At 40.5% G+C, this 24,416-nt stretch overlaps 2 protein-coding genes and 1 pseudogene across 2 annotated transcripts; 2 read left to right on the forward strand and 1 right to left on the reverse strand.

The window, feature by feature from the left end:
* The first annotated feature begins 568 nt into the window (after positions 1 to 568).
* On the forward strand, positions 569 to 23,044 carry LOC101662090 (zinc finger protein 14 homolog). Its single transcript, XM_030886184.2, has 4 exons — positions 569 to 604; positions 4,821 to 4,905; positions 8,558 to 8,684; positions 21,302 to 23,044. The coding sequence occupies exons 2-4, from the start codon at positions 4,897 to 4,899 to the stop codon at positions 22,666 to 22,668; spliced, it is 1,503 nt and encodes a 500-aa protein (XP_030742044.2). The 5' UTR covers positions 569 to 604; positions 4,821 to 4,896; the 3' UTR covers positions 22,669 to 23,044.
* Positions 12,176 to 12,940, forward strand: LOC101639922 (annotated as a pseudogene).
* LOC101639602 (phosphate carrier protein, mitochondrial-like) lies at positions 19,238 to 20,337 on the reverse strand. Its single transcript, XM_013008067.2, is given in 3 exon segments — positions 19,238 to 19,594; positions 19,597 to 19,932; positions 19,935 to 20,337. Coding segments are annotated over 3 exon segments (1,068 nt in total). The 3' UTR covers positions 19,238 to 19,265.
* Positions 23,045 to 24,416: the final 1,372 nt, after the last annotated feature.

Genomic DNA, 24,416 nt, shown 5'->3' on the forward strand with positions numbered 1-24,416 from the left:
ACTCGGCGACAGGGACAGGCCTGATTGCGGGTCCCACTGCCATGGAGGGGTTCCGACTCCTAGGGACCTCGGCGGCGGCGAGGTAGGTGACGTCTGAGGCGGTTCATTCGGATTTTAGAGTTGGACCCCAGCGCTTTCGGGGGGAGATTTACAGCCTGGGACACCCACAGGGTCTGCCCGATGGCGGTGGGTTTGAGCGAGGCGGAAGGTTCTGCTGCAGGACCGACAGCCACGCACACCTGGCTTACTCGCAGGTTCAGGCCCTTCCCAACAGGCGGATCCCTCGCGCTTCGAAGGCGGTGGCGGTACATCCAGGGAGCCCCCGTGGCTGTCTAGACTTTTCTACGAGGCCCACGAGGGGGTTCCTCGGCGACAGGTACAGACCCCTGCATACATGACGCACGTGAGTCCCGTCAGCCAGCGCCCCACAGCCACCCCCAGGCTCCCCTGCCGCCCCCCTACAGCCGCCCGTGCGCACGCGGTCCCCGGACTCGCGCTCGCGCACCAGCCCGGGCCGGCGGCCCGCGCCTCCAGGACGGACTACATTTCCCACAGGCCTCCGCGCCGACTTCCTTCCGGCTCCCCGCCCGGGCGGCTCCGAGAGGTGAGTGGGTCGCGCGCGCCGAGGCAACGGGCGCGGGGGCGGCGCGGGGGCGGCGCCGGCCGGGGTGTGAGCCAGGTGACGGTAGTGGGGAGTGCGTGGGGCTGACGGAGCCGTCAGGGGTCGGCTGCAGCCTCTCCTCTCCCGGGAAGCTCGCAGGCCTCCGGGGCCTGGAGCTCGGCATGGCTCCCGAAGAGATGTGGGAACCCCGCGAGTCGGTCCCCAAACAAAAGGTGCATCCCTGTGAAGGGACCACTGCAGCTTCAGAAGCGTGCCTTTCCCAGAGTCCCTTCCCAAGGCAGCTGCCGTGAACGCTAAGACGTCTTTCAGGCCCTCCTGCCCCATCTTTTGTACTCTGCTTTTGCTGTGTGTTAGAGGGGAGGCGCAGCGTCCCCCAGGCTGCTCCCCTCTGCCATCCCTAATGCCGATGATGGGAAAGCAGGGATGCGTCCTGATTTAACCAGACCGAGCCGAGCTCCAAGAAAGACCCGTGGTCCCCAGTCCTGCGGATCGTTAACAGAAAAGTCTCCAGGAAGGGAGGAGGGAGGGAGAAAAGCATTGTACATACAATTAAAAGAGTCAAGGTCAACATGAGTTCGTGTCTCCTTTGTTATGTCAAGAAATAGAGTTTTTATTTTTCGTGGTATAGGGATATTTGCTTCCTGTGTCAATGAAAGCGAGAACCCCAGCTCGGACGAAGAAGAAAAAACGGCCATGCCTATTCATCCTGATGAGAAGGAAGAGACACAAGCCAGCCACGCAATGAATAGAAACCGTTGTTTTCTCTCAAAGTCAATGCTATTACAACCACTCTTTGAGAGATTATTGCTTTCATACCAATAGTGCCCAAGACCTGCTTCCGGTGTTCCTTGGTGGAGATGTTCAAATGCTAAGCCACTCCCACCCAAGAGAGCACCCAATCTCCAAATAATCCCCGGGCACCACGAGTCCGATTTCACTGGGTGGCAGTGGATGGGTGTGCTATTCAAATCTCACTTCAGGAACCCCAACCAGACCAGCCCTGAGTCCTGCTTCCCTTAACCAGTCGCTGGGCTGTCAGCCAGGCGACGATTCAACTGATGTCATGTGTGCCCGAGTAGAATAGTTCACGATGATGTTTTCAATTCTTAATTTTTTAGAAGTGGATTGCCTGGTGCATATGTTGTGGTACATGATGAGTCCACGTTTTCCTCTTATCACCCAGATTTAAAAATTAGCAGAATGTTACCACATTGGCTTAAATCTATCTACTATATCAGTGGTTCTCAACCTTCTTAATACCAGGACCTTTTCATACAGTTCCTCATGTTGTGACGCCCCAACCATAAAATTATTTTCGCTGCTACTTCATAACTGTCATTTTGCTACTGTTTTGAATCAGGCGACCCCTGTGAAAAGGTCGTTTGGCCCCCAAAGGGGTCGCGACCCACAGGTTGAGAAGTACTGTATACTAAGCTCCAGGAGCCCGGACGGTGCAGTGGTTATTTAAGTGCTCCACTGTGAACTGACAGATCTGCAGTTTGAACCCACCAAGCACTCTGTGGGGGAAAGATGTTGCCATCTGCTTCTAGACAGGTTACAGCCCTGGAACCCTGATGGAGCAGTTTCGCTCTGGCCTGTTGGGCCCTATTGCTGCTGTTCTGGGTCAAGTCAATTCTGCCTTACGTACAACCGTGAAACCCTGCCAGTCCCACAATTATTGTTATGTTTCAGCTTGTTGTAGCCACTGTGTCGGCCCCTTTTGTTGGGGCCCTTCCTCTTTTTCTCTGTCAAGTAGGCTGTCCTAATAATGTGTTCGTCTTACGTGAGCTGCACCATCGTACTCATTTCTAAGGAGCATTCAGGCTATACTTCTTGAAGACAGAAGGGTTTGTTCTGGCAGTTTGTGGGCTCTTCAGTATTCTTACCCAACACCATCATGCAAATGCATCCGTTCTTATATCTTCCTTACCCATCGTCCAGATTTCTTATGCACCTGAGGTGATTGAGAACATCATGACTTTGTAGTAGCTGTCAGGCACGGTGTGGTTTTCACTTTCTGTGCTGGGAAAATTTAGACAGGATCCTGGGGGCTCCAAGGAGGCTCTGTGTAGATGGGGTGGTCCCTTTCTCAGCTATGGAAAGTTCTAATGGGGGCCAAGAAAGTTGCTGAGAGAAATAGTCTGTTCTCCAGTGAGAGGAACAGATCTACATTGCCTGATGGGGACGTCTTTTGAAAATCTGCTGAAGTACTTGGGCTTCCACGTGCACCAAGTCTGTCATCGTTCAGCTTGGCTTTCTTAAGGTTGGGGAGAACTGGCTTTTTTTCGGACTCACTTTACCCTCTTCCAGTTTGTCTGGGTATGGGATGAGGATGGGGTTAGTGGGAAGTGTGGTTGGCAAGAAGGACTAGCAGAGGAAAAAACTCATTAATATGAAAGTCAGTAAAAAAACATTATTATTAGTTCATACACGTTACAAAAAAAAGGTTTATTCCAAACCAAATATGTTCATACATGCCCTTGCTATCAGTGAATGTCTGTTGGCAAAATCTCTGAGTAAAATATTTGTCTTAGTCTCCTTAGGGCAGGCGTCCTCTTACTATGGCCCGCGGGCCACCTGCGGCCCGCTGAGGACATTTATCCAGCCTGCTGGGTGTTTTTGCCCCACTTGTTTTTTTACTTCAAAATAAGATATGTGCAGTGTGCATAGGAATTTGTTCATACTTTTTCTTAAAACTATAGTCCGGCCCTCCAATGGATCTGAGGGACAGTGAACTGGCCCCCTGTTTTAAAAGTTTGAGGACCCCTGCCTTAGGGTGTCTTCAAAACAAAACAATGGAGGGAAGGAGAGGGAGAAAGGGGGAACAGATGACAAGGTCTACATGTGGCCTCCTCCCTGGGGGACGGACAGCAGAGAAGTGGGTGAGGGAGATGTTGGATGGGGTAAGATTGATAAAATAATAATAATTTATAAATTATCAAGGGTTCATGAGGGAGGGGAAAACAGGAAGGGAGGGGGGAAAATGAGCTGACACCAAGGGCTCAAGTGGAGGGCGGGTGTCGTAAGAATGATGAAGTCAACGTATGTGCTAATGTGCTGCACACAAATGATGTATGTACAGATTGTGATGAGTTGTATGAGCCCCTAAGAAAATAATTATTTAATTTAAAAGACCAAACCCCCCCCCCAAAAAAAAAAACCCAATGTTTTGTGCCATTGGGAAAAAAATTCTTCTGAGGTTAGAACTAACACTAAAATTTCAAAAAACCTCCAATGGACATCTTCTCAAATCACTGAAGCTTTGCACCAAGTCTTCAGGAATGTAGCCCAACATAAAATCACAGTTTTTAGATGGGTGAAGTGTTTGAAGGAATATTGGGTGGGCAGTCCTCAAAGATGACATTTCCAGTCATGCAGGTCAGCTCAGGGGTTATGATGACGATTTGGGGAAATCCCACGGGGGTCGTCTTGATGAACTTGCTGAAAGGACCCGGATGGTCAAGGCTGAAGAAGGAAGAAGGCTGAAAACGGCATTGGTAGGAAAAGGAGAGTTGTGTGAGGAGTTTATTCTATCGCATCAACACCATCTGCTCATTCTTCCAGGACTCTAAAGGCTGTCTTATGTGTATTTCATTGGGAAACTTTAGCCCCTCCACTCTACGGCCCTGGTCTTACCTCTTGAAACTGAACTTTGTTCCCCAAATTCAAAGATCATTTAAAAGGCATACCGTTTTGAGTCCATTGAGCATATCAAAACTGCCATTTTGGCATGTGGTAAATGGCAAAGCACAGATTTCTTCGGGGAGGGTTAGCGAGATGGAAACACCTCTTTAGATGTGTGTAGACCTTGATGAAGGATATGTCAAGAAACAATAACTTCATGGAAATTTTTGTTTAACATTTTCAGTGGTTTTCAAGCAATACTTTTGACCGTCCCTCCTCTAAATTATTTTGGGAGCTTTGCAGTGCAGGAGAGGAACCCTGGTAACAGAGTGGGTTGCATGTTGGGCTGCTAACCACAAGCTTATCAGTTAGAAACTTCCAGCCCCTCTTGGGAGAAAGCCGAGGCTTTCTTTCGACTTCTGTCAAGACTCCAGTCTTGGAGCCCACAGGTGCAGGTCTGCCCCGTCCTCTTTGGTGGCAATGAATTGGACTCAACTTGAGGTCAAGAGGATCAACTTGACAGCCACTAGCAGTCAGGTTCAGGTGGTTTTGTGATTTCTTTGTCTTCCTCCAGCTCCAGCTGCTCTGGACTCTGCGATGAACCAACAGAGAAATCTTGAAAAGGACTGACCACTTCTGAGCTCATAACCATGGCCCATGTAAGTTGGTGGTTTAAAAAAAAAAAAAAAGACAATTTCTAGGTCATGTATACTCATTCCTTATCCTGAAACTTCTTACTTAGCAGAGCTCCATGTAAGAACCTTTTTCTCAGTTCCCCTCATTCCTATGAGGGTTTGGACTAAACAGACTGGTGTCCTTGCTATAAGCTATTATCTTCTTCACACTAGCTATTAAATCTTTTGCTGAGATCAATAAGGGAGCAAGAATAAAATATATTGAGAAAAATGTAGGCATGACATGTAGTATTTTTTCCCATTAGTATTTTCCAGTAGGACACCTTTTGATTTTAATACCTAAGAAAGAGTACGCATATATTTCTCCCAGAACATTGTTATTTGTTCTAGTGTTACGTAGGAAAAATTTTTATTTCCAATATGTGCTCTGACATTTTTGGAACTTTTAAATTGAAGTACAACATGCATATAGAAAAATACACAAATCATAAGGATTCCATTAAATGAAGTCTTATAAACATCTGTGCTAAAAGCCCTCATGACAAGAATTAGAACATTACCAGCACCCTAGATGTTCTTCCTTTACTCATTCCCACACCCCCACTCCCTGAGCCCAAATGTAATCATTATTCTGGCTATATGTCAACATCATAGGTTAATTTTGCATATTTTTAGAACTTTATATAAAGGGAATACAACATCTTTTAACAAAAGAAAATGTACAGGAAGCATCGCATTTTATTCCCAATAAAATTACTAGACTATCAGAATCATCCGCAGATGTCTTGGACTATGCAGTAGGCTCTGCTGATAGCCAAGGAAGAAGCATCAGATCTCATACCACGTGTGAGCCTTTTCTGCTGCTCGGTTCCTGTTAGAGATTCATTTCTATATATGTAGCTCTTATTGTGTAGTATGAATTGAGTTCCTAAGCAATTGGGGAAAATATTGAAGAAAAATATGTAGAAAGAAATAAAGCACATAAGGAAAAATATTTCACTAGATGAAAATCATGAAGCCAAAGACATGTATTTCTTCTGGCCAGAAGTTACTCCTATGCATATGGGGGAAAGTTGTGATTTTGGCTAGAAGATTAGTATTGACATATAATACATTATACTTTTCTGATCATGAGGATATAGTTCCCTGGTTGATAATATAGTGCTAGACTATCTGAATAGATGATTAGGAAGTTCCTGTTTTGAGCTTTTCTTGAAAATTTTAGACCTGTTTGACTTTAAGCACCTTAAACTTCCCCCACAGACAGTAGATAATATAGGCATTAGTGTCGACTGGTCTCATTTCCTCTTATTAAGATCTTATGCTTCGTAAGGCTTTGAGCACTGGGTAGGGATATAATGAAAAGATCAAGGATCATCTCTGGAACACTGTGAAAGAATACCATGAACAAGATCCATATCATGTAGTTTTATAGAATGTGCTGGTCTAGGTCAGCATTTCTCAACCGTAGCACTACTGATATTTTGGACCAGGTGGTCATTTATTGTGAGGGATAACATGTTTGGCAGTGTTCCTGGCCTCTGTGTATTAGATGCTACAGTGTTATGTGGCTACAGGATTAGTATTGACATATTAGCATTATTTGATCGGCTCTTCTAGCCACAGTATGTAACTCCCATCAAATGACTGGGTAGGACTCTGCTAATGTGAGGTGCTTGTGGCTGACCAGGGAATTGGATAGTTTTCTAATCATGTAAATAAGGGGTATGTCACCCTTGTGAGGATGGAACCATGCAAATAATGTATATAGATCCCTTATAGGAGATTGGTTGATTTTACCATCCCACCTGGCATTAAAATGAATCACCCCAAAGATAAGAAGGATGATCTTACTTACATCAAGAAGACCTAGGAGTAGAGTGTGTTCTTAGGACCTAAGATACCCATGCTGAGCCTTATGCATGCAGGAGATAGAGAGCGGTGATACCAGAGAAAGTGCTAGACAGCAACAAGCAGCTGTAAAGAAGTGGTAGCAACAGAACCAGGACCAGCAGGAGATGTTGCAGTAGGTTTTGGGCCCCATAGAGTGAGAATGCTGAGTGTCTTTGGTCAGGAGACTTACTGATGTGTTCTTAAGGATGCATTTGGGCACTTAATGATGCAATTAGACTTGCCCAACCACCTAACTAGAGAGCTGAGTGCCTTCAGGCAGGAGAAGGCTTGCTTGTGGCGTGGGCTCCTCCTGAGCGCTTACTGGAAGAGCATTGCCACCCTTGAGTAAGCAGGCAAATTGGCCAGACCAAGGGCTAGAAAGACACATGTTTGTGGGCATAGCTGAGAGGAGGCTGTCCTGATTGAAGAACTGTATGATGAGGAATTCCTGAGCCTGAATTGTAAACTGTTACTTCCCTAGTAAATCCCATCCCTAATAAGTGTGATCTATGAGTTTGATATGGTCGATGAGTTTTATTGCAGCAGATTATAAAGCCCACAAGAGAAGTAGAGAGTACTGTGGGAGAGACAAGTAGTGTCAGAATTTATACAAAGGATGGACCACTATCTCATAGGTATCGGTTTTGGGTGACTGATATTGATATCTTGATTCTTCTTTCCCCCATTGTGAATTTAGAAGTAGGACAGATGCCACCCCACGTTGTTTTTTACAAATGTTGACTAGTACTCCTTTCCAGTTGTAAGAACCAAAATTGTTTGTAGACTTCCAAATATCACCTGGGGAGCTGATTACTCTTCATTCCAAACCACTGGCTTGTGGTTATGTGTTTACAGTATTGTCACAATTCATAATCCTCTAATTTGAGGATAAGGAATGGTGTTCAGGGAGGGATGATGGATGTAAAGAGTAAAATCATCCAGATACACGTTAGATGATTGGAGCTCTTGAGAATTTGGGGAAGACTTTTGAGATTATACTGATTTAAGACATCTGAAATATTTAAAGGTACATCCCAATATTTTTAAAATGTGAACTGTGTAGCAAAAATTTTTGTTTTTAAAACAATTTCCTATAAAAGGGGAAATGTATATAAAATCTGACATGAGTCTTGAAGTTATTTAATTTTATTAAAATATTCTTTTTTGTAAAAAATATTCTTTTCTTAGAGATTTGTTTTACATTTTGGAGAAATGTTTATTAAAAAAAACTATCACTGAAGGGAAAAGAGGATGGAAGACATCACACCTCTTTTTTATTCTTTGAGAGTGATTTGGACTTCACGCTTCTGAAGAAGTTATGATGGGGGGAGGGGTGGAAAAAAAGAAGAAATGACGGAGGCACATAGCATACAGTAGGCTTATGTATATTATTGCATTTAATTGAGATTCTTGGATTATTTTATTCATTTCCGGACTATTTGGATACGTTATTCCATGCTGTGCAAGGATTTAATTTAATCTCTTCTACTCCAGTCATGGAACCCTGATGGTAATGCTGAGTAAGCCTTGGACTACTAACCAGGAGATTGGCACTCCACATAAAGATCGACAGCCTCAGAGACCACGGAGAGGGTCACGATGAGTAGGAATGGCCCCGATGGCAGTGGGGTTTTCAGGAGTTATGTCGTGCCTTTTTAGTCTGAGCCTTGCTATCTGCTTGCTGTCTGCTGCCCCTCCCCACGATGCTGGTTCTACTATCTACTCTTTCTCCTTTAAGAATAATTCATTTCTTTTCACCCAGAACACGTGTTTATTTTTTCAGGATTCAGTGACATTCAGGGATGTAGCCATAGACTTCTCCCAGGAGGAGTGGGAGTGCCTGGAGCCTGCTCAGAGAGACTTGTACAGGGATGTGATGTGGGAGAACTATAGCAACTTCATCTCATTAGGTAAGGTGACTTACCTCAAGACACTGGCTTTTTCTACTATCAAGTTCAGAGCTCTTATGTTGAGAAACCAGCTACATTTTTGTTCTCTGTTGCCAAAGGAATGGTTTAAGTTCATTTTAGTAGGTTCGAAATGGAGCCCTCCATTTAATCATACGTTCTCTCATTCTGCTGTGTCCTTTAGATTTTTTTTTGTGGAGGGAGTGGGCTCTTCTTGCAATTTTCTTTTTTCTTCAATATCCAAGAAGCAGCATTTGAATTCTGGATTATATACAACAGACACATTGTTCAAGAAATCAGTAGTATTTGTGCTCAATACTGCTTTCCATTCCAGCTACAAGGAGAATCAAAGCTGGACACAGGGATCTGAGTTTCTCTAATAACCAAAGGAACTTGTCCAATTTATATAGTGTGGTTTGGATTCACAAAGTTTATTTAAAACTCACATTCTCTGTCTTATAACAGATATACTGGTTTCTACCTGCTGATTGAAGGTTAAAATCTAAGAACTTGACATTTAGCGTTGAATGAATATCCTAGAAAGGATATGTGAATACCCCAGGAAGCCTCTTATTCTCCTCTCACCAAAATAACACTAAAAATTCATAGTTAACACACATGAGTTTTCCATGTATATGTACATATAACTACATACATTTGTGTGTACCCAGGCACTGTTTTGAGCATTTTACATGAGTGATTAATCTTCTCAATCATTCTACAAGAAAGATAGTCATCTCCATTCAGGTGAGAACATTAGGTATGAGAAGATAATTATTTGCTGAGGTCACAGAGGCAATATGGAAAATGTAAACACATGTGTATTAGTCTAGGTACTTTAGAGAAACAAATCCACAGCGACTCATGTATAAGAGAGTTTTATGTAAAGAAAGTGTGCATCACGAAAACATCCCAACCCAATGCTGCCCAAGCCCACAAGTCCAACATTAACCCATTAACCCAACACCAGTCCACAAAGTCCTCCACCTCACAAAACAGAGGCAATGATGCCGACTGCAGGAGGAAAGCTGAGTCAGTGAACGAATAAGCATCTCAGCACTAGCAGGGGTCTTCCCATGGCTGCTCCAGCACCCAGGGCTGCATCGGGATAGGTCCATGTGGCTTCTCCTTGGGGATGTCTTGTAGGACGTCAATCTTGCAAGCTGAAGCAGGGAACTGCTAAGGCAGCTGCACCCTGGTGCAACCATCCCAAAGCAAGAGACCTGAGAACTAGAAAGGCGAGGCTCACCACCCATTTTATTCCTCTGCCTTTCAATTAGCCCCACATGTGATTTTCGGCCAGATTGGCACAATTAACTAACTCAACACGTAATCAGGAATTTCAGTCTGTATTCTCAACCACTACACGTTAGTGTCTCTTTACCGATCCTGTTTTTGTTTAGGGTTTAATGCTGTTGTTAGGTGCCATTGAGTCTGTTCTGACTCTTTTTTACTACCTGCTAACTTTTCCATACATGTTGTTCTCCTTCAAGGACTGTTCTCTCCTACAAAACATATCCAGCATATTGAGATGAAGTCTCCCATCCTTGCCTCTCAGGAGCATTCTGGATGTACTTCTTCAGAGACAGATTGGTTTGTTCTTCCATGGTACTTTCAATGTACTTCACCAACACCACAATTCAAATGCATGGATTCTCCTTCAGTCTTCCTTATTCAATGCCCAAGTTTCACACGCATATGAGGCCATGGAAAATACCGTGGCTTGGGTTAGGTGCACCTTACTTCTCAAAGTAACATCCTTGCTTTTCAAAACTCTAAAGAGATCTTGTGCAGCAGATTTACCAAGAGCAGTGTGTCCTTTGATAGCTTTTCGACTGCTGCTTCCATGAACATTGATTGTGGATCCAAGCAAGACAAAATTCTTGACAGCTTCAATCTTTTCTACATTTATCATTATGTTACTTATTGGTCCAGTTGTGAGGATTTGGGTCTTCTTTATGTTGAGCTGTAACCCATACTGAAGGCTGCAATCTTCATGAGCAAGTGCTTCATTCCTCCTCACTGTCAGCAAACAAGTTTGTGTCACCTGCATAGCACAGGTTGTGAATAAACCCTCTCTCAATCCTGACGCCACATCTTTCTTCACGTAACCCAGCCTATTTGACTATTCGCTCAGCATTCGTATTGAATAGGTATGGCGAGAGGATACAACCCTGATGCACACCTTTCCTGGTTTCAAACCATGTAGTATGCCCATGATCTGGTCTCACAGCTGCCTCTTGATCCAGTTATGGGTTCCACATGAGGACAATGAAGTGTTCTGGGATTCCCATTTTCTCAAGGCTGTCCAAAGTTTGTTATGGTCCCATAGTCAAATGCCTTGACATAATCAATAAATTACAAGTAAACATCTTTCTGGGATTCTCTGCTTTCAGCCAAGATCCATCAGACATCAGCAATGATATTCCCTGTTCCACTTTGTGGTAGTTACATAATCAATCTGGTGTCAATTGGGACTTGATAGGCTTAAGAGTTAAGGGGTGGAGTCTAGTCTGTTAATTGGATCACAGCCAATGAGGCCTCTGTGAGGTCATGGCCTTCTCCTGAGAATTCTAAGAACTCCTGAATTTCCTCCTTGGAGGCAGAGACCCTCTCTGCTCAATCCCTGTGAGACATTTCTGAGGAGAAGCCACATGGAGCTACCCTGAGGGAGTCAGAGTTTCGAAGCTAAAGGAACCACGTAGAAACCCTTGCCAGTCCTGAGATGCTTACAATGCCACTGGATCCAGAAGACTTCCAACCCTCTGGCCTGTGATCTTCCTGCATTTGGTATTATTGCATGTGTTTCATGAGTCAGAAGAGGACTTTATAGATTGATATCGGACATATGGGCTAATAACAGACTTGGGCTGGACTGGGTTGGGATGCTCTCCTAATGTACAATTACCCTTTATAGAAAACTCTCTCATACATGTATGAGTTTCTATGGATTTGTTTCTCTAGTCTACCCAGACTAACACACCCATCCTCTTCTGAATCTGACCTGAACCTCTGGCAGCTCCCTATCAATGTACTGCTCGATCTGTTGTTGGATGAGCTTCAGCAAAGGTTTACTCGCATGGGATATTAATTGTTCTATAATTTGAGCATTTTTTTGGATCACCTTTTTTGACATGGGTACACATATGGATCTCTTCCAGTCCAAGTAGCTGACTTCCAAATTTCTTGGCATAGTTCAGTGAGTGTTTCTATGATTTCATCAGTTTGTTGTAACATTTTCATTGGTATTCCATCAATTCCTGGAGCCTTGCTTTTGACTAATGCTTTCAGTGTAGCTTGAACTTCTTCCTTCAGTGCCATTGGTACAACTCATATGTTGCCTCTTGAAATAGTTGAATGTCACTCTCTCTTCCTCACTGGTCTCTTCCTCCCTCTCCTCTCTTCCCCCTCTCCTCTCCTCCTCTGTTCCCTTTCCCCTTGTCCTCCTTCCCTCCCCCCCTCCTCGTGGACCACCAAGCGGGGCTGAGGACTTGTTCCAACAATCTGTTAAAACATGGTGGATTACTATGAAGTTCTAGGTGTGCAGAGACGTGCTTCACCCGAGGATATTAAAAAAGCATATTGTAAGTTGGCACTGAAGTGGCATCCTAATAAAAATCCTGAGAATAAGGAGGAAGCAGAGAGGAAATTCAAACAAGTAGCTGAGGCATATGAGGTGTTATCAGATGCTAAAAAACGGGACATCTGTGACAAATATGGCAAAGAAGGATTAAACGGTGGAGGTGCAGGTGGAAGCCATTTTGACAGTCCATTTGAGTTTGGTTTCACATTCCGTCATCCAGATGATGTCTTCAGGGGATTTTTGGTGGAAGGGACCCGTTTGACTTCTTTGAAGACCCATTTGAGAACTTCTTTGGGAATCGCAAAGGCCCTCGCAGAAGCTGAGCCCGAGGTGCAGGATCCTTTTCCTCTCCCTTCCGTGGGTTTCCATCTTCTGGAAGTGGATTTCCTGCTTTTGATACAGGATTGACATCATTTGGTTCATTGGGTCATGGTGGCCTTACTTCATTCTCTTCTACATCATTTGGTGGTAGTGGCATGGGCAACTTCAAATCTATATCGACTTCTTCTAAAATAATTAATGGCAGAAAAATCACAACAAAGAGAATTGTTGAGAATGGTCAAGAAACAGTAGAAGTTGAAGAAGATGGCCAGTTAAAGTCCTTAACTATAAATGGTAAGGAGCAGCTGCTACACTTGGATAACAAGTAATTCAACGCACGCATTTAACAGAAATGTTAAACTCTTACAAGCACCATATAAACAGGATAAACAGGAACGTTTTGTGAAGAGTTCAAATGAACTCTACTTTCAGTATAGCTGTACCTAATCTAAAGTATTTATAAACAGCTCATCGGAGCACCTATTTGTCATAGACTTTTGAGTTTATTGTTGGGACCACATTAATAGGACCATTTTTTTGGTCTTTAAAATTGTTGTAAATTTCTGTATGCACTTTGCTTTTTATTATTATTATTATTATTAAACTTAATAAGTTGTATACTAACACTAGCATGGATCCTGCTTTTTTTCCATTTTGTTTGAAATGTGAGCCAAGTAGTTTCAGTCTGCTGTGAAGTTAACATTGCCAGGATGAATCTACGACAAAAATAATTTCGTTTTTCTCCCCAGTATTGAGTAGCGAAAGATAATAATACTTTAATGGTAATACATTTCTGGTTTACTATAAATTAAGGATGTTTTCTAGTTGTGCATGAATGCTGGCAGCTTAGCAAGTTTTGAACATTGTTTAAATATGTTAGGTTTAAAAGCAAAGCTGATAAAATGGATCTTTGTCATTTGCATAAAAAATAATAAATACTGATGTGTTTGGTGCATTCTTTAAAAAAAAAAAAAGAAATAGTTGAATGTCAACCAGTTCTATTTGATTCAGTGACTCTGTGTATTCTCTCCATCTTTTGATGCTTCCTGCGTCATTCAATATTTTGCCCAGAGAATCTTTCAATATTGCAACTTAAGGCTTGAATGTTTTAAGTTCTTTCAGTTTAAGACATGCTGAGCATGTTCTTCATTTTCGTTTTTAACTCTAGGTCTTTGCACATTTTATTATAATATTTTGCTTTGTTTTCTGGACATACCCTTTAAATTTTTAACTTCATCATTTCTTCCATTTGCCTTAGCTACTGAACAATTCAGAGCAAGTTTCAGGGCCTTTTCTGACATATACTTCGATCTTTTCTTTCTTTCCTGTCTTTTTAATGACCTCTTGCTTTTGTCACGAATGATCTTGATGTGCTCCTACTTATCCTCGGGTCTTCAGTCATCAGTGTTCAATGCATCAAATCTCTTCTTGAGATATTCTCGAAGTTCAAATGGGATATACTGAAGGTTGTATTTTGGCTCTTGTTAACTTTGCTTAATTTGCTTCACTTCCAACATAAATTTACATAGGAGCAATTGATGATCTGTTCCACAGTCAGCCTCTGGCCTGGTTTTAGCTTCTCCAATGTCCCCCCACAGATGTAGTCAATTTGATTTCTGGGTGTTCAATCTTCAGGAGTCTATGTGTTTTATTTGTTTGTTTGTTTGTTTGGGGTGTGTTGTTGTTGAAAAAAGGTATTTGCAATGAAGAAGTCATAAGTCTGACAGAATTTTATGATACCATCTCCAGCTTTATTTTCGTCATCCCATCACCCAGGCCATTTTTTCCAACTACTGTTCCTTCCTCATTGTATCCAACTTTTGCATTCCAATCGCCAGTAATTAATGATGCATCTTGATTGCAAGTTTGATCAATTTCAGACTAAAGATATTGATAGAATTCTTCAATTTCTTCATCGCTAGCTCTAGTAGTTGGTGGATAAATTTGAATAATGGTTGTATTGATTGGATTTCCTTGTGTGTGAATAGATATAATTCTATTATAGACATCATTATACTTTAAGATAGATCTTGAGATATCCGTTTTGATGCTGAACGCAATGGCATTTCCTTTGATTGTTTTATTCCCATTATAATAAACCATATCATTTTCTGATTCAAAATGGCCAATACCAGTCCATTTCAGCTCACTATTGCCTAGAGTGTCAATTTTCATGAGTTTCATTTTTTACTACTTCTAATTTTCCTAGATTCATATTTTGTTTATTAACATCTATTAATTAAAAGATGTTTGTATCTAAAGAGTTTACTCTTTAAGACTTTACTCCATCCGTGGCACTATGTCTGACAATGTTTTACTTCTTTTAATGAAATTTTCCGTATCTGACAACGTTCAATGCTGTCGATAAGGTTTTCCATGGCTAATTTATCAGAAGTTGACAACCTATTCCTTATGTGTAGTCAGTTCTTAATCTGGAAGCTCTGGTGAAACCTGTTCACTTTGAGTGACCCTGCTGGCATTGGAAATACTAATGACATAGCTTCACTTCATATCCATTCTCTATAAAAAGGATGAGAAAATATCACGAAAAATTTTGTTCCAGTAAATTTGACAACTTAAATAAAATAGAAAAATTCCTTGGCACAGTTGACACAGGAGAAAAAAAGGAAAATATTAATAACTATATGTATTTATTTTTTCCTGCTGTATATGAAATTCATTATTGCAATCCTTCTCACAGGGAAAATGCCAAGACCAGATACTTTCACCAATAAATTCTATTAAATAATTAAGGCAAAAATAGCAAAATCACTTTCTTCCCTAGCATGAATGGTGCTTTTCAATCTATCACCGACAAGCACAGGTATCTCCATGATCTGAGCACTTCCCTTACCTGTGTCTTGGGCTCTAGTCTCCTACCTTGCTTCCTCCATAAAGTGCACTTGCTCTTCACTTCTACTCGACTCCCATGCAACCCCCACCCATGGAGATGAGGAACATTTATGTCTTCTAATCAATGTATTTTCTCTGTTATTGGGAGCTGTCCAGTGTACTCATATTGACCCCATGTGACAGAGTAATACCACCCCAAATAATTTTCTGGATTATATGAGAATAGATTACCTGGTTTTTCTTTTTCAAAGACACTGAGTAGGTTTGAATTGCTAACTCTTTAGTTAGCAGCCAAGTACTTAATTATTGCACCACCTTGTATTTTATTTACCTATAATTAATTTTTTGATATAGTTGTGTTTAATTCTACCGTCTTCCTATTTTTTCCAGATTTTTTTTTTGTTGTTGTTCCTTTTTCCCCCTTTTGTTTTCTTTAGGTTAGAAGCCTCAGTGCTGTAGGGTAAGGGTTGGACTGCTAAGCGCAGGGTGGGCATTCAAACCCACCAGCCTTTCCTTGGCAGAAAGATAAAGCTGTCTGCTCTTGTGAAGAATCACAGCCTCGGAAACACTATGTAGGATCACTTTGAGTCTGAATCGACTCAATGGCAGTGAGTTGTTTTTTGTTTGTTTGCTTGCTTTTAGATTAAGTATTTGCTTTAATTTACCATTTGCCACTTTACCGTATTAATTATACCAAAACAAACAAACTCACTTGATTGGTTTGATTCTGACTCATAGCAACCCTATAAGGACTGAATGAAACTGCCCCATAGGGTTGCCAAGGGTGTAAATTGTTATGGAATCAAACATCGTCTCCTGTGCTAGTACATTCGATCTGCAAACCTTTAGGTTAACAGTTGAGCATTTAAAACCCTGTGCCACTAGGGCTCCTTATATTAATTGTACATATGGTACCTTTATTTTTCTTCTTTTGACTGCCCTAGAGATGAACACTCTGCCATAGAATCTAAATTAGATTCTAAGTTAGTTCCTTTACCTATTTGATAATGTAGGGGTTTTCATTACATTCTAATTCTTTTTACCTGTCCCCTCCTTTTTTGTACTGTTGCATTTTAATTTCTACATACATTTTAATCCTCACAGAATATTAATTTATAATTGTACCTATATGCAATATTCATTTCCCTACTTGTATACTCTTCACAATGCTCCTTATTCTTTCCTGTATTATAGTGCTTCTATCTAGAATCTTCTTTTTGCCTGGAGAACTCCTTTTAGTGTTCTTTTTATTATATATCTATTGACAATGAGTTAACTTAGGCTCTACTGGAATATATCTTCATTTTTCAAGAGTACAGAATTTTGTCTTCATCTTTATTAGGTACAGAATTATTGCTTGGCAGTTATTTTCTCTCAAGTCTTTGCTTTGAGTTGGTTTAAAGGTAATCTCAGGGCAATAGTTTCAAGGGTTCCTCCAGCCTCCAGGGCTCCAGAAAGTCTAGAGTCCATGTGAATTAAAAGATGTGGTCTGTATTTTATCCTCTCCTTGGTCAGTATGTTCAGTCATGGTGGCTGGGCACCATTCATCTAGTCACATGACAAAGGTGGCCTGGAGGTAAGTAGCCACACATTCCATATCCTCCTCCGATTCCTCATTCTCATTCTTCTTCTGTTGCTGCAGATGCACAGAGACCAATTGTTGTTCCCTAGATTCTGCTTGCAGAGCTTGGAAGACCCACGGCACTATGCAGCAAACCAGGAGCTAGAACAGTAGCACTAACATCTGTTATTAGGCAAATTAACCCGGCATGTCACACGAAACCATGACCCCAAACCTCCAAGCCAAATCTAATGAGGTATTCGGTTATACATAAGCTGCTACAACAGAAATTCTGTTTTCACCTTGTTCTAAATATGTCTGTCATTTTTGCCAGTTCAGCTTTTTTACAGGAGTACAATTTGTTGACAGCACTTACAATAATCAGATGTGCGCCTCTACCCCCAACCGATGTGCTTAATCCTTCATTGTAAACCCAACGTCAGTATTCTATAAATAATAGGTTCCTCACCCGATCTCTATCCCACCCCTGTAACCACTATTACATTTTGGTCTCTATACGTTTGCTTGTTCTTGCCACTTTCTATAAGTAAGGTCATACAACATTTCACCTTTTGTGATTGACGCATTTCACTCAGCATAAGTGTCTGGAGGCTCCCTCCATGTTGTATCAAGACTTCATTTCTCCTCCTGGCTGAGTAGGATTCCATTGTATGTATGTAACACATTTTGTTTATGCACTCATCTCTTGATGGATATTAAGGTTGTTTCCGCCTTTGGGCTATTGTGAACAGTGCTGCAGTGAACACTGACTGATGTACTTTGCATTCGAGTTTTTGGGTATACACCCAGGAGTGGAGTTGCCTGGCCATGTGGTAGTTTTCATTTTGGGTTTTTTTTTAAATCGTTTTATTAGGGTCTCATACAACTCTTATCACATCCATACACACATCAACTGTGTCAAGCACATTTGTACATTCCCTGCCCTCATCATTCTCCAATAGTTTTCTTTTTTTGAGGCGCCAGCACACGGTTTTCCACAACAGCTGTATTCCCAGTAGTGAATAAGTGTTCCAATTCTTCCACATCTTTCCCAACATTTGTTATTTTCTGTTTTTCTTAACCATCCTAGTGTGAGCTAAGTGGCATCTCATTATGGTTTTGTTTTGCATCTTGCTGATGGCTGACAACACTGAGCATCTTTTCATGCGTTTCACCCTTTAACCATTTTATGATTGGGTTATTTGTACTTTGGTTGTTAAAGCTTTATAAATATATTAGTTATCGTATTTTTATCAGATATGGGGTTTCTGAAGATATTCACCCAGTCTAAAGCTTGTTTTTTACTGTTTGGGTAAGCTGTTTGATGAACAAAAGTGTTTTTATCTTAAAGAGGTCCCGCTTATTTATTCACTTATTTATTTTATCATATGCTGTTTGCGCTTTTATTATTAGATGGTCCATTGTTAAAAGCTAAGCCTGACAGCATTTCCCCTGCACGTTTTTTTCTGAAAAGTTTGGGTTTTGTTTGCACATATAGATCTCTAACCTGTATTGAATTTATTTTTTAATTTGGTGTGAGGCATAGGTTCTGTTTAATTTTTCTGTATGCAGAAACACACTTTCCCAGTACCATTTATTGAAGAGACTCTTATTCCCCCATCAATGGACTTAAAACCCTTATTAAAAAAATAGTTGTTTATAGATATGTGGATGTATTTCAGGATTCTCAGTTCTAGTCTGTTGGTCTATATATCTATTGTTATAGTAGTATCAGGCTGTTGTGATTATGTAGCTTTATAAGTTTTAAAATGGAAAGTGTGACTTTTCCTATTTTTTCTTCTCTTTGAACATTACATTAAGAGCTATTAGAGTTCCATATAAAGTTAAGGATTGCTTTTTTATTTCTGTAAAGAAAGCTGTTTGAATTTTGATCAGGATTGCATTAAATTTATAGATTACTTTAGGTAGTATTGATATTTTAACAATATTAATTTTTCCAATCCACTAACATGGTACATTTTCCCATTTGTTTCTATTTTGTTTTATCTCTTCTTTTTGTGTGCTTGTTTTGTTTGTTCATTTTTTTCTTGGCTTATAAGATAATTTGTAATTGCTGAACATTATATTTATATATATTCTCATTAACAGTTGAGTTTATTTCAACAGTAAATTTGAAACTTTTGCCTTAGGCAAGCAAGCTACCAGTCAGGAATTGACATTTCCTACACTGTCAAATATATAAGTTCCTTTTGACTTTGCTCCACACTGATCAGCCAACAGATTCAGTCCTCTTTTGTTTGATCAACTACTGAGTTAACCCAAGCTTCTTCTTCAGAGACTCTGGCATCTCAGGTGGAGGAGGACAAGGGAGTCTGAAGTAGACCTTAACGGAGTCATAGATGAACAACGGTAGAGCAGTCAGAACTCCGATCATGATGATACGGGCAAACAGTCCCTTCCATACACCTTTAAATCCAAGTCTCAGGAGGACCTGAGAAGCAGTGCTACCTTTCTCCTTGTTCAACACAGACACCACAGAATCCACAAGGTGGGAAACAATTGCACAAAAGATGCCAGCTATATAACCAGCCACGAATGTTACAGCAAGCTGTTCTCCCTTCGAACATTCACTTCGGGCTTGGGAACCACAAACTTGTATATTGCTTCAACAGTCCGTTCGAAGCAGGCAAACTTCATCATGGTGTATGGAGCAACCCCCTTGTAGAATGCATATAATAAGCCTTCTTCTTTAAACATTTTGGGAGTCGCATCCCTCAAAGTGTTGGCATAACCAGGTTGGGTCTGAATTCGAACCTTAGCAGCTTCCATGGGAGCCAGAGCTATGTCAGCAAAGAATTCAGCACCGGCAGAGGAAGCCAAATACAGTGATGTGCGCCACGGATAGCTGTTCTCATCGCCAAGCATATTGCTGTAAAGTACTTTGAAAACTTCATAAAAGCCGAACTTGCAAAGCCCTGCATGGAGTAGCCAATGAAAGTCAGAGCCCATTCTTTAGCCAAGCCTCGAACACCATCCTCTTCAAGTGTAACTGAGAATCCATTAAATATGCCCTTGCATTTTGGGGCGTCCACCTGCATTCGGCATTTCACAAAATCCAGAGGAACCACAGCAGTGTGGGTCAGCCCACAACTCAAGAGCCCACCAAAGCCACACAATGCATAAAACTTCATGGAGCCATATTCACAACGGTATTCTTCTACAGCGGTGACTGCCAGGGTGCGGGTGCGGGTGCGGGTGCGGGTGCGGCAGGGCAGGCCGGGGCTGCTGTGGGTCTCTGCGGGGCCATTGAGCACCTGCTGCAGGTGTGGTGCGTGGAAAGGGTTAGTCCGCGCCAGGTGCGCCACAAATGAGAACATCTCCGGCCTAAGATGGCGAACTCACGTCCACTCCCCAGACAAGGCTGCGGCCCACCATTATATATACTTTTAATTTGAATATTGTGTCTGAATGATATTTTGTCTATCTCCAGAAAGGACTAAATGGCCTCAGACTGATCATCTTCATCTATTTGAAAATCATAATTTTCTCTTTATTCTAGTTATAATCGTAGCCCTTGTAGGGTCCCAACTAAAAGTCACGATGGTTTCCAAAGCATTTTATCCAATATATTCTTTCTCTCTGGAATCTTGGTTACTATACCTTTGTCTTCAGACAGATCTTTAAAATTCAAATTTAGTTGTTTTCAGTAAATTAATTCTGATAACAATTTCTCCATCATAGAATAACAGTCTCCCCTTCCATTATGTTATTTCTACATTTTAGAACAAATAACATGTAAACTATGTTATTTTAATGTTCACATCTGTTATTAGTCATAGAATTTAAAATATGTGCAGCGCACATCAATTCTTAGGACTTAGTTATCTTTTTTCCAGGCATTTTTTGGTTTCCTTTAGTTTATTGTTGATTTCATTCATGAGGAAAGCAATGTCTCAGAATCTCAAATCCAGCATTTTCATTCTATTTTTTTGTGCATTTTGAGGTATACAAATAACTTTTCAGTTTCTTGTTACATTGTTCAACATATGCCTTGAGTAGTCAGTTATGAATTTGCCAATGCCTTGGTTTTAAAGCTGCATAGATTTGAATGGTGTACTCCAGCCCTATTTTCTCCATAAAACCTGTAAAATTTGGTATGTAAATCAAAGTTGAGAAATTTGGGGAAGACATATATAGAAGAAATTTCTCTATAGTCTTAATACATCCACTTGAAATAAATATTATTTTATATTTGTGTTTTTTTTTCTTTATGGAAGTTTTCTGACTTCTGGAACAAGAAAATGCCATGTGTTTGATTCTTTTTTCCTTTTTCTTTTTCAGATTTGGAGTCCAGTTACAGGACCAATAGTTTATCTCCTGAAAAGGACATTTATGAAATATTTTCATTCCAATGGGAAATAATGGAAAGTATTAAAAGCCATAGCCTTCAGGGCTCCATTTATAGAAATGATTGGGAATTCCAAAACAAGATTGAGGGGCCAAAGATAACACACGAGGGATATTTTAGGCAAGTGAAGATTATTCCTGAAAAAATGTCCACTTACAAAAAAAACAATTTCCTTACTGAATATCAGATAGTTCATAATGGAGAAAAGGTATATGAATGTAAGGAATGTAGGAAGACCTTTATTCGTCGCTCAACACTTAGTCAACACCTGAGAATTCATACTGGTGAGAAACCTTATAAATGTAAAGAGTGTGGACAGGCCTTTAGACAGCGTGCACACCTTATTCGACATCATAAACTTCATACTGGTGAAAAACCTTATGAATGTAAGGAATGTGGGAAGGCATTTACTGTGCTTCAAGAACTTACTCAACATCAAAGGCTTCATACTGGTGAAAAACCCTATGAATGTAAAGAATGTGGAAAGGCCTTTAGAGTTCATCAACAACTTGCTCGACATCAGAGAATTCACACTGGTGAGAAACCGTATGAATGTAAGGCATGTGGGAAGACCTTTAGACAGTGTACACACCTTACTCGGCATCAGAGACTTCATACGTCGGAAAAGCTCCATAAATGTAAGGAATGTGGGAAATCCTTTGTATGTGGTCCAGACCTTAGAATACATCAGAAAATTCATTTTGGTGATAAACCGTATACATGTAAGGAATGTGGAAAGGCTTTTAGAATATGCCAACAACTTACTGTCCATCAAAGTATTCATACAGGTGAGAAACCCTATGAATGTAAGGAATGTGGGAAGACTTTTAGATTAAGACAACAACTTGTTCGCCATCAGAGAATACATACTCGTGAAAAACCCTATGAATGTATGGAGTGTTGGAAAACTTTTAGTAGTTACTCCCAACTTATTTCCCATCAGAGCATTCATATTGGTGAGAGACCCTATGAATGTGAAGAATGTGGGAAGGCTTTTAGACTTTTCTCACAACTTACTCAACATCAGAGCATTCATACTGGTGAAAAGCCTTATGAATGTAAGGAATGTAGGAAACCTTTTAGATTGCTCTCACAACTTAGTCAGCATCAGAGTATTCATACTGGCGAAAAACCTTATGAATGTAAAGAATGTGGTAAGGCTTTTAGACTTTATTCATTTCTTACTCAACACCAGAGGATTCACACTGGTGAGAAACCCTACAAGTGTAAGGAATGTAAGAAGGCCTTTAGACAACATTCACATCTAACTCAACATCAGAAAGTTCATAAGGGAATTTAATATAAGAAACCCTTCAAATGGACATTATATTGCTAGGCATTACAGAATTGTTTCTTGTTTAATGTGTTTAATTCTCACAACTAAGCCTAAGAGATTTTATATTAGATTAAAAAAATGTTGATTTAAAAGCCTCCTATTACCACGTAAACCTCTGTAGCAAACACGAGAGAATAATGTAATGAATTTAGAAGAATTTTAGCCTTATCTGTCATGATATTCATTTAATACTTTTATTACTAATATGACATTGGATATTTAAGCCTTTTTTTACTCATTTGTAAAATGTTGATTGTACCTTTGTATTAGTTATTTATTGCTGTGTAATAAACTACCACACCTTAATTATACACCTGTGTAATAAAAACACACACCCCTTTATTATCTCACAGTTTCTTTCAGCCAGAAGTCCAGGCACGAATTAGTTGGACTTTCTGCTTCAGGGTCTCTAGCAAGGGTACAATCAGGGTTTCATCCAGGACTGAGGTTTCATCTGCAGGTTTGACAAAGAAAGAATCTCCTGTTGCTTATAAACAAGCCATTGAGCAAACCCACTCAAGGGAAGGAGAATACGAGAGGTGGAGGACCAATGGGAAGAATTTTTTTAAAAAATTTTAATCATGAACCATTTTCAAGTCTGCCTGTCACACTATATAAAAGGATTGAAATTAATACTTGGAAGAATAGCAGCAGTTATGTATTCTCTATAATTGTTATCATAAGTACTAGTTCATTCATGGAAGAAAGTTATTAAGAAGTAATAACTGTAAAAATGTTTTCTATAACTTCTCAGCACTCATTAAACTTAAGGTAATTTATTCTGGATAAAAAATTTTATAATGAATGTGGTAAGTTCTTCATTCTTTGAGCAGCATCAGGAATTCTGTGGAGAAAAACAAACAAACCCCAACCCTAAATTTTGTAAACATGGATTGTTAATAATACAGCTGTTGAAGAATCAAGAATATGAAATTATTTCCCCATAACAAATTTTAAAACAAACGAGACTTAAAAGTCACAGTTAGACCATAATTCACAGTGAATTAGAAATGAAAACAAGATGGCAAAAAAACAACAAAATTGCAAATTTGGAAATTCAAAATTTGTGTGGGTGTGAAACTCTCAAATGCAATCTTACTGAAGTCTGTATGCCTTTCAGTGTTCAAATTGCTCCATCTTTTGACAGTGGAAGTTCTTTCAAGTTCATCAACCAGTAATTTGATGACTTATCTGGGTATGGCTGCACAATTTCATCAGTTATAGAAGATATTCTAATACCTACTCACCATTCTGGGAAGTGTTAAGAGGAAAAATTGAGCATTTAGCCTACCTTTATTGTGTGAACCTAGTTTCAGGGTCATCAAAATGTATCAAACAAGGTGTTCTTTGTTTGTTTTTAATTTATTTACATACAGAATGATTGGATTATAAAAGCCACTTTTGGTGATGCCGGGAGGGTAGAGGGAGAAAGGGGGAGTGGATTACAAGGATCTACATATGACTGCCTCCCTGGGGGTCGGACAGTGGAGAAGTGGGTGAAGGGAGACGTTAGATGGTGTAAGATATGACAAAATAATAAATTATCAGGGGTTCCTTGGGGGGGGGGGCTCCCTCCTGGGGCTCAAGTGGGAGGGCAAATGTTTTGAGAATGATGAGGGAAACAGGTGTACAGGAGTGCTTGACACTGGATGGATGTATGGATTGTGGTAAGAGTTGTACGAGCCCCCCATAAAGTGATTTTTTTTAAAGCC

The sequence above is a fragment of the Echinops telfairi genome, unplaced genomic scaffold, assembly GCF_000313985.2.
Source record: "Echinops telfairi isolate 266 unplaced genomic scaffold, ASM31398v2 ScPeMD7_655;HRSCAF=1070, whole genome shotgun sequence".
NCBI classification, from domain to species: domain Eukaryota; kingdom Metazoa; phylum Chordata; class Mammalia; order Afrosoricida; family Tenrecidae; genus Echinops; species Echinops telfairi.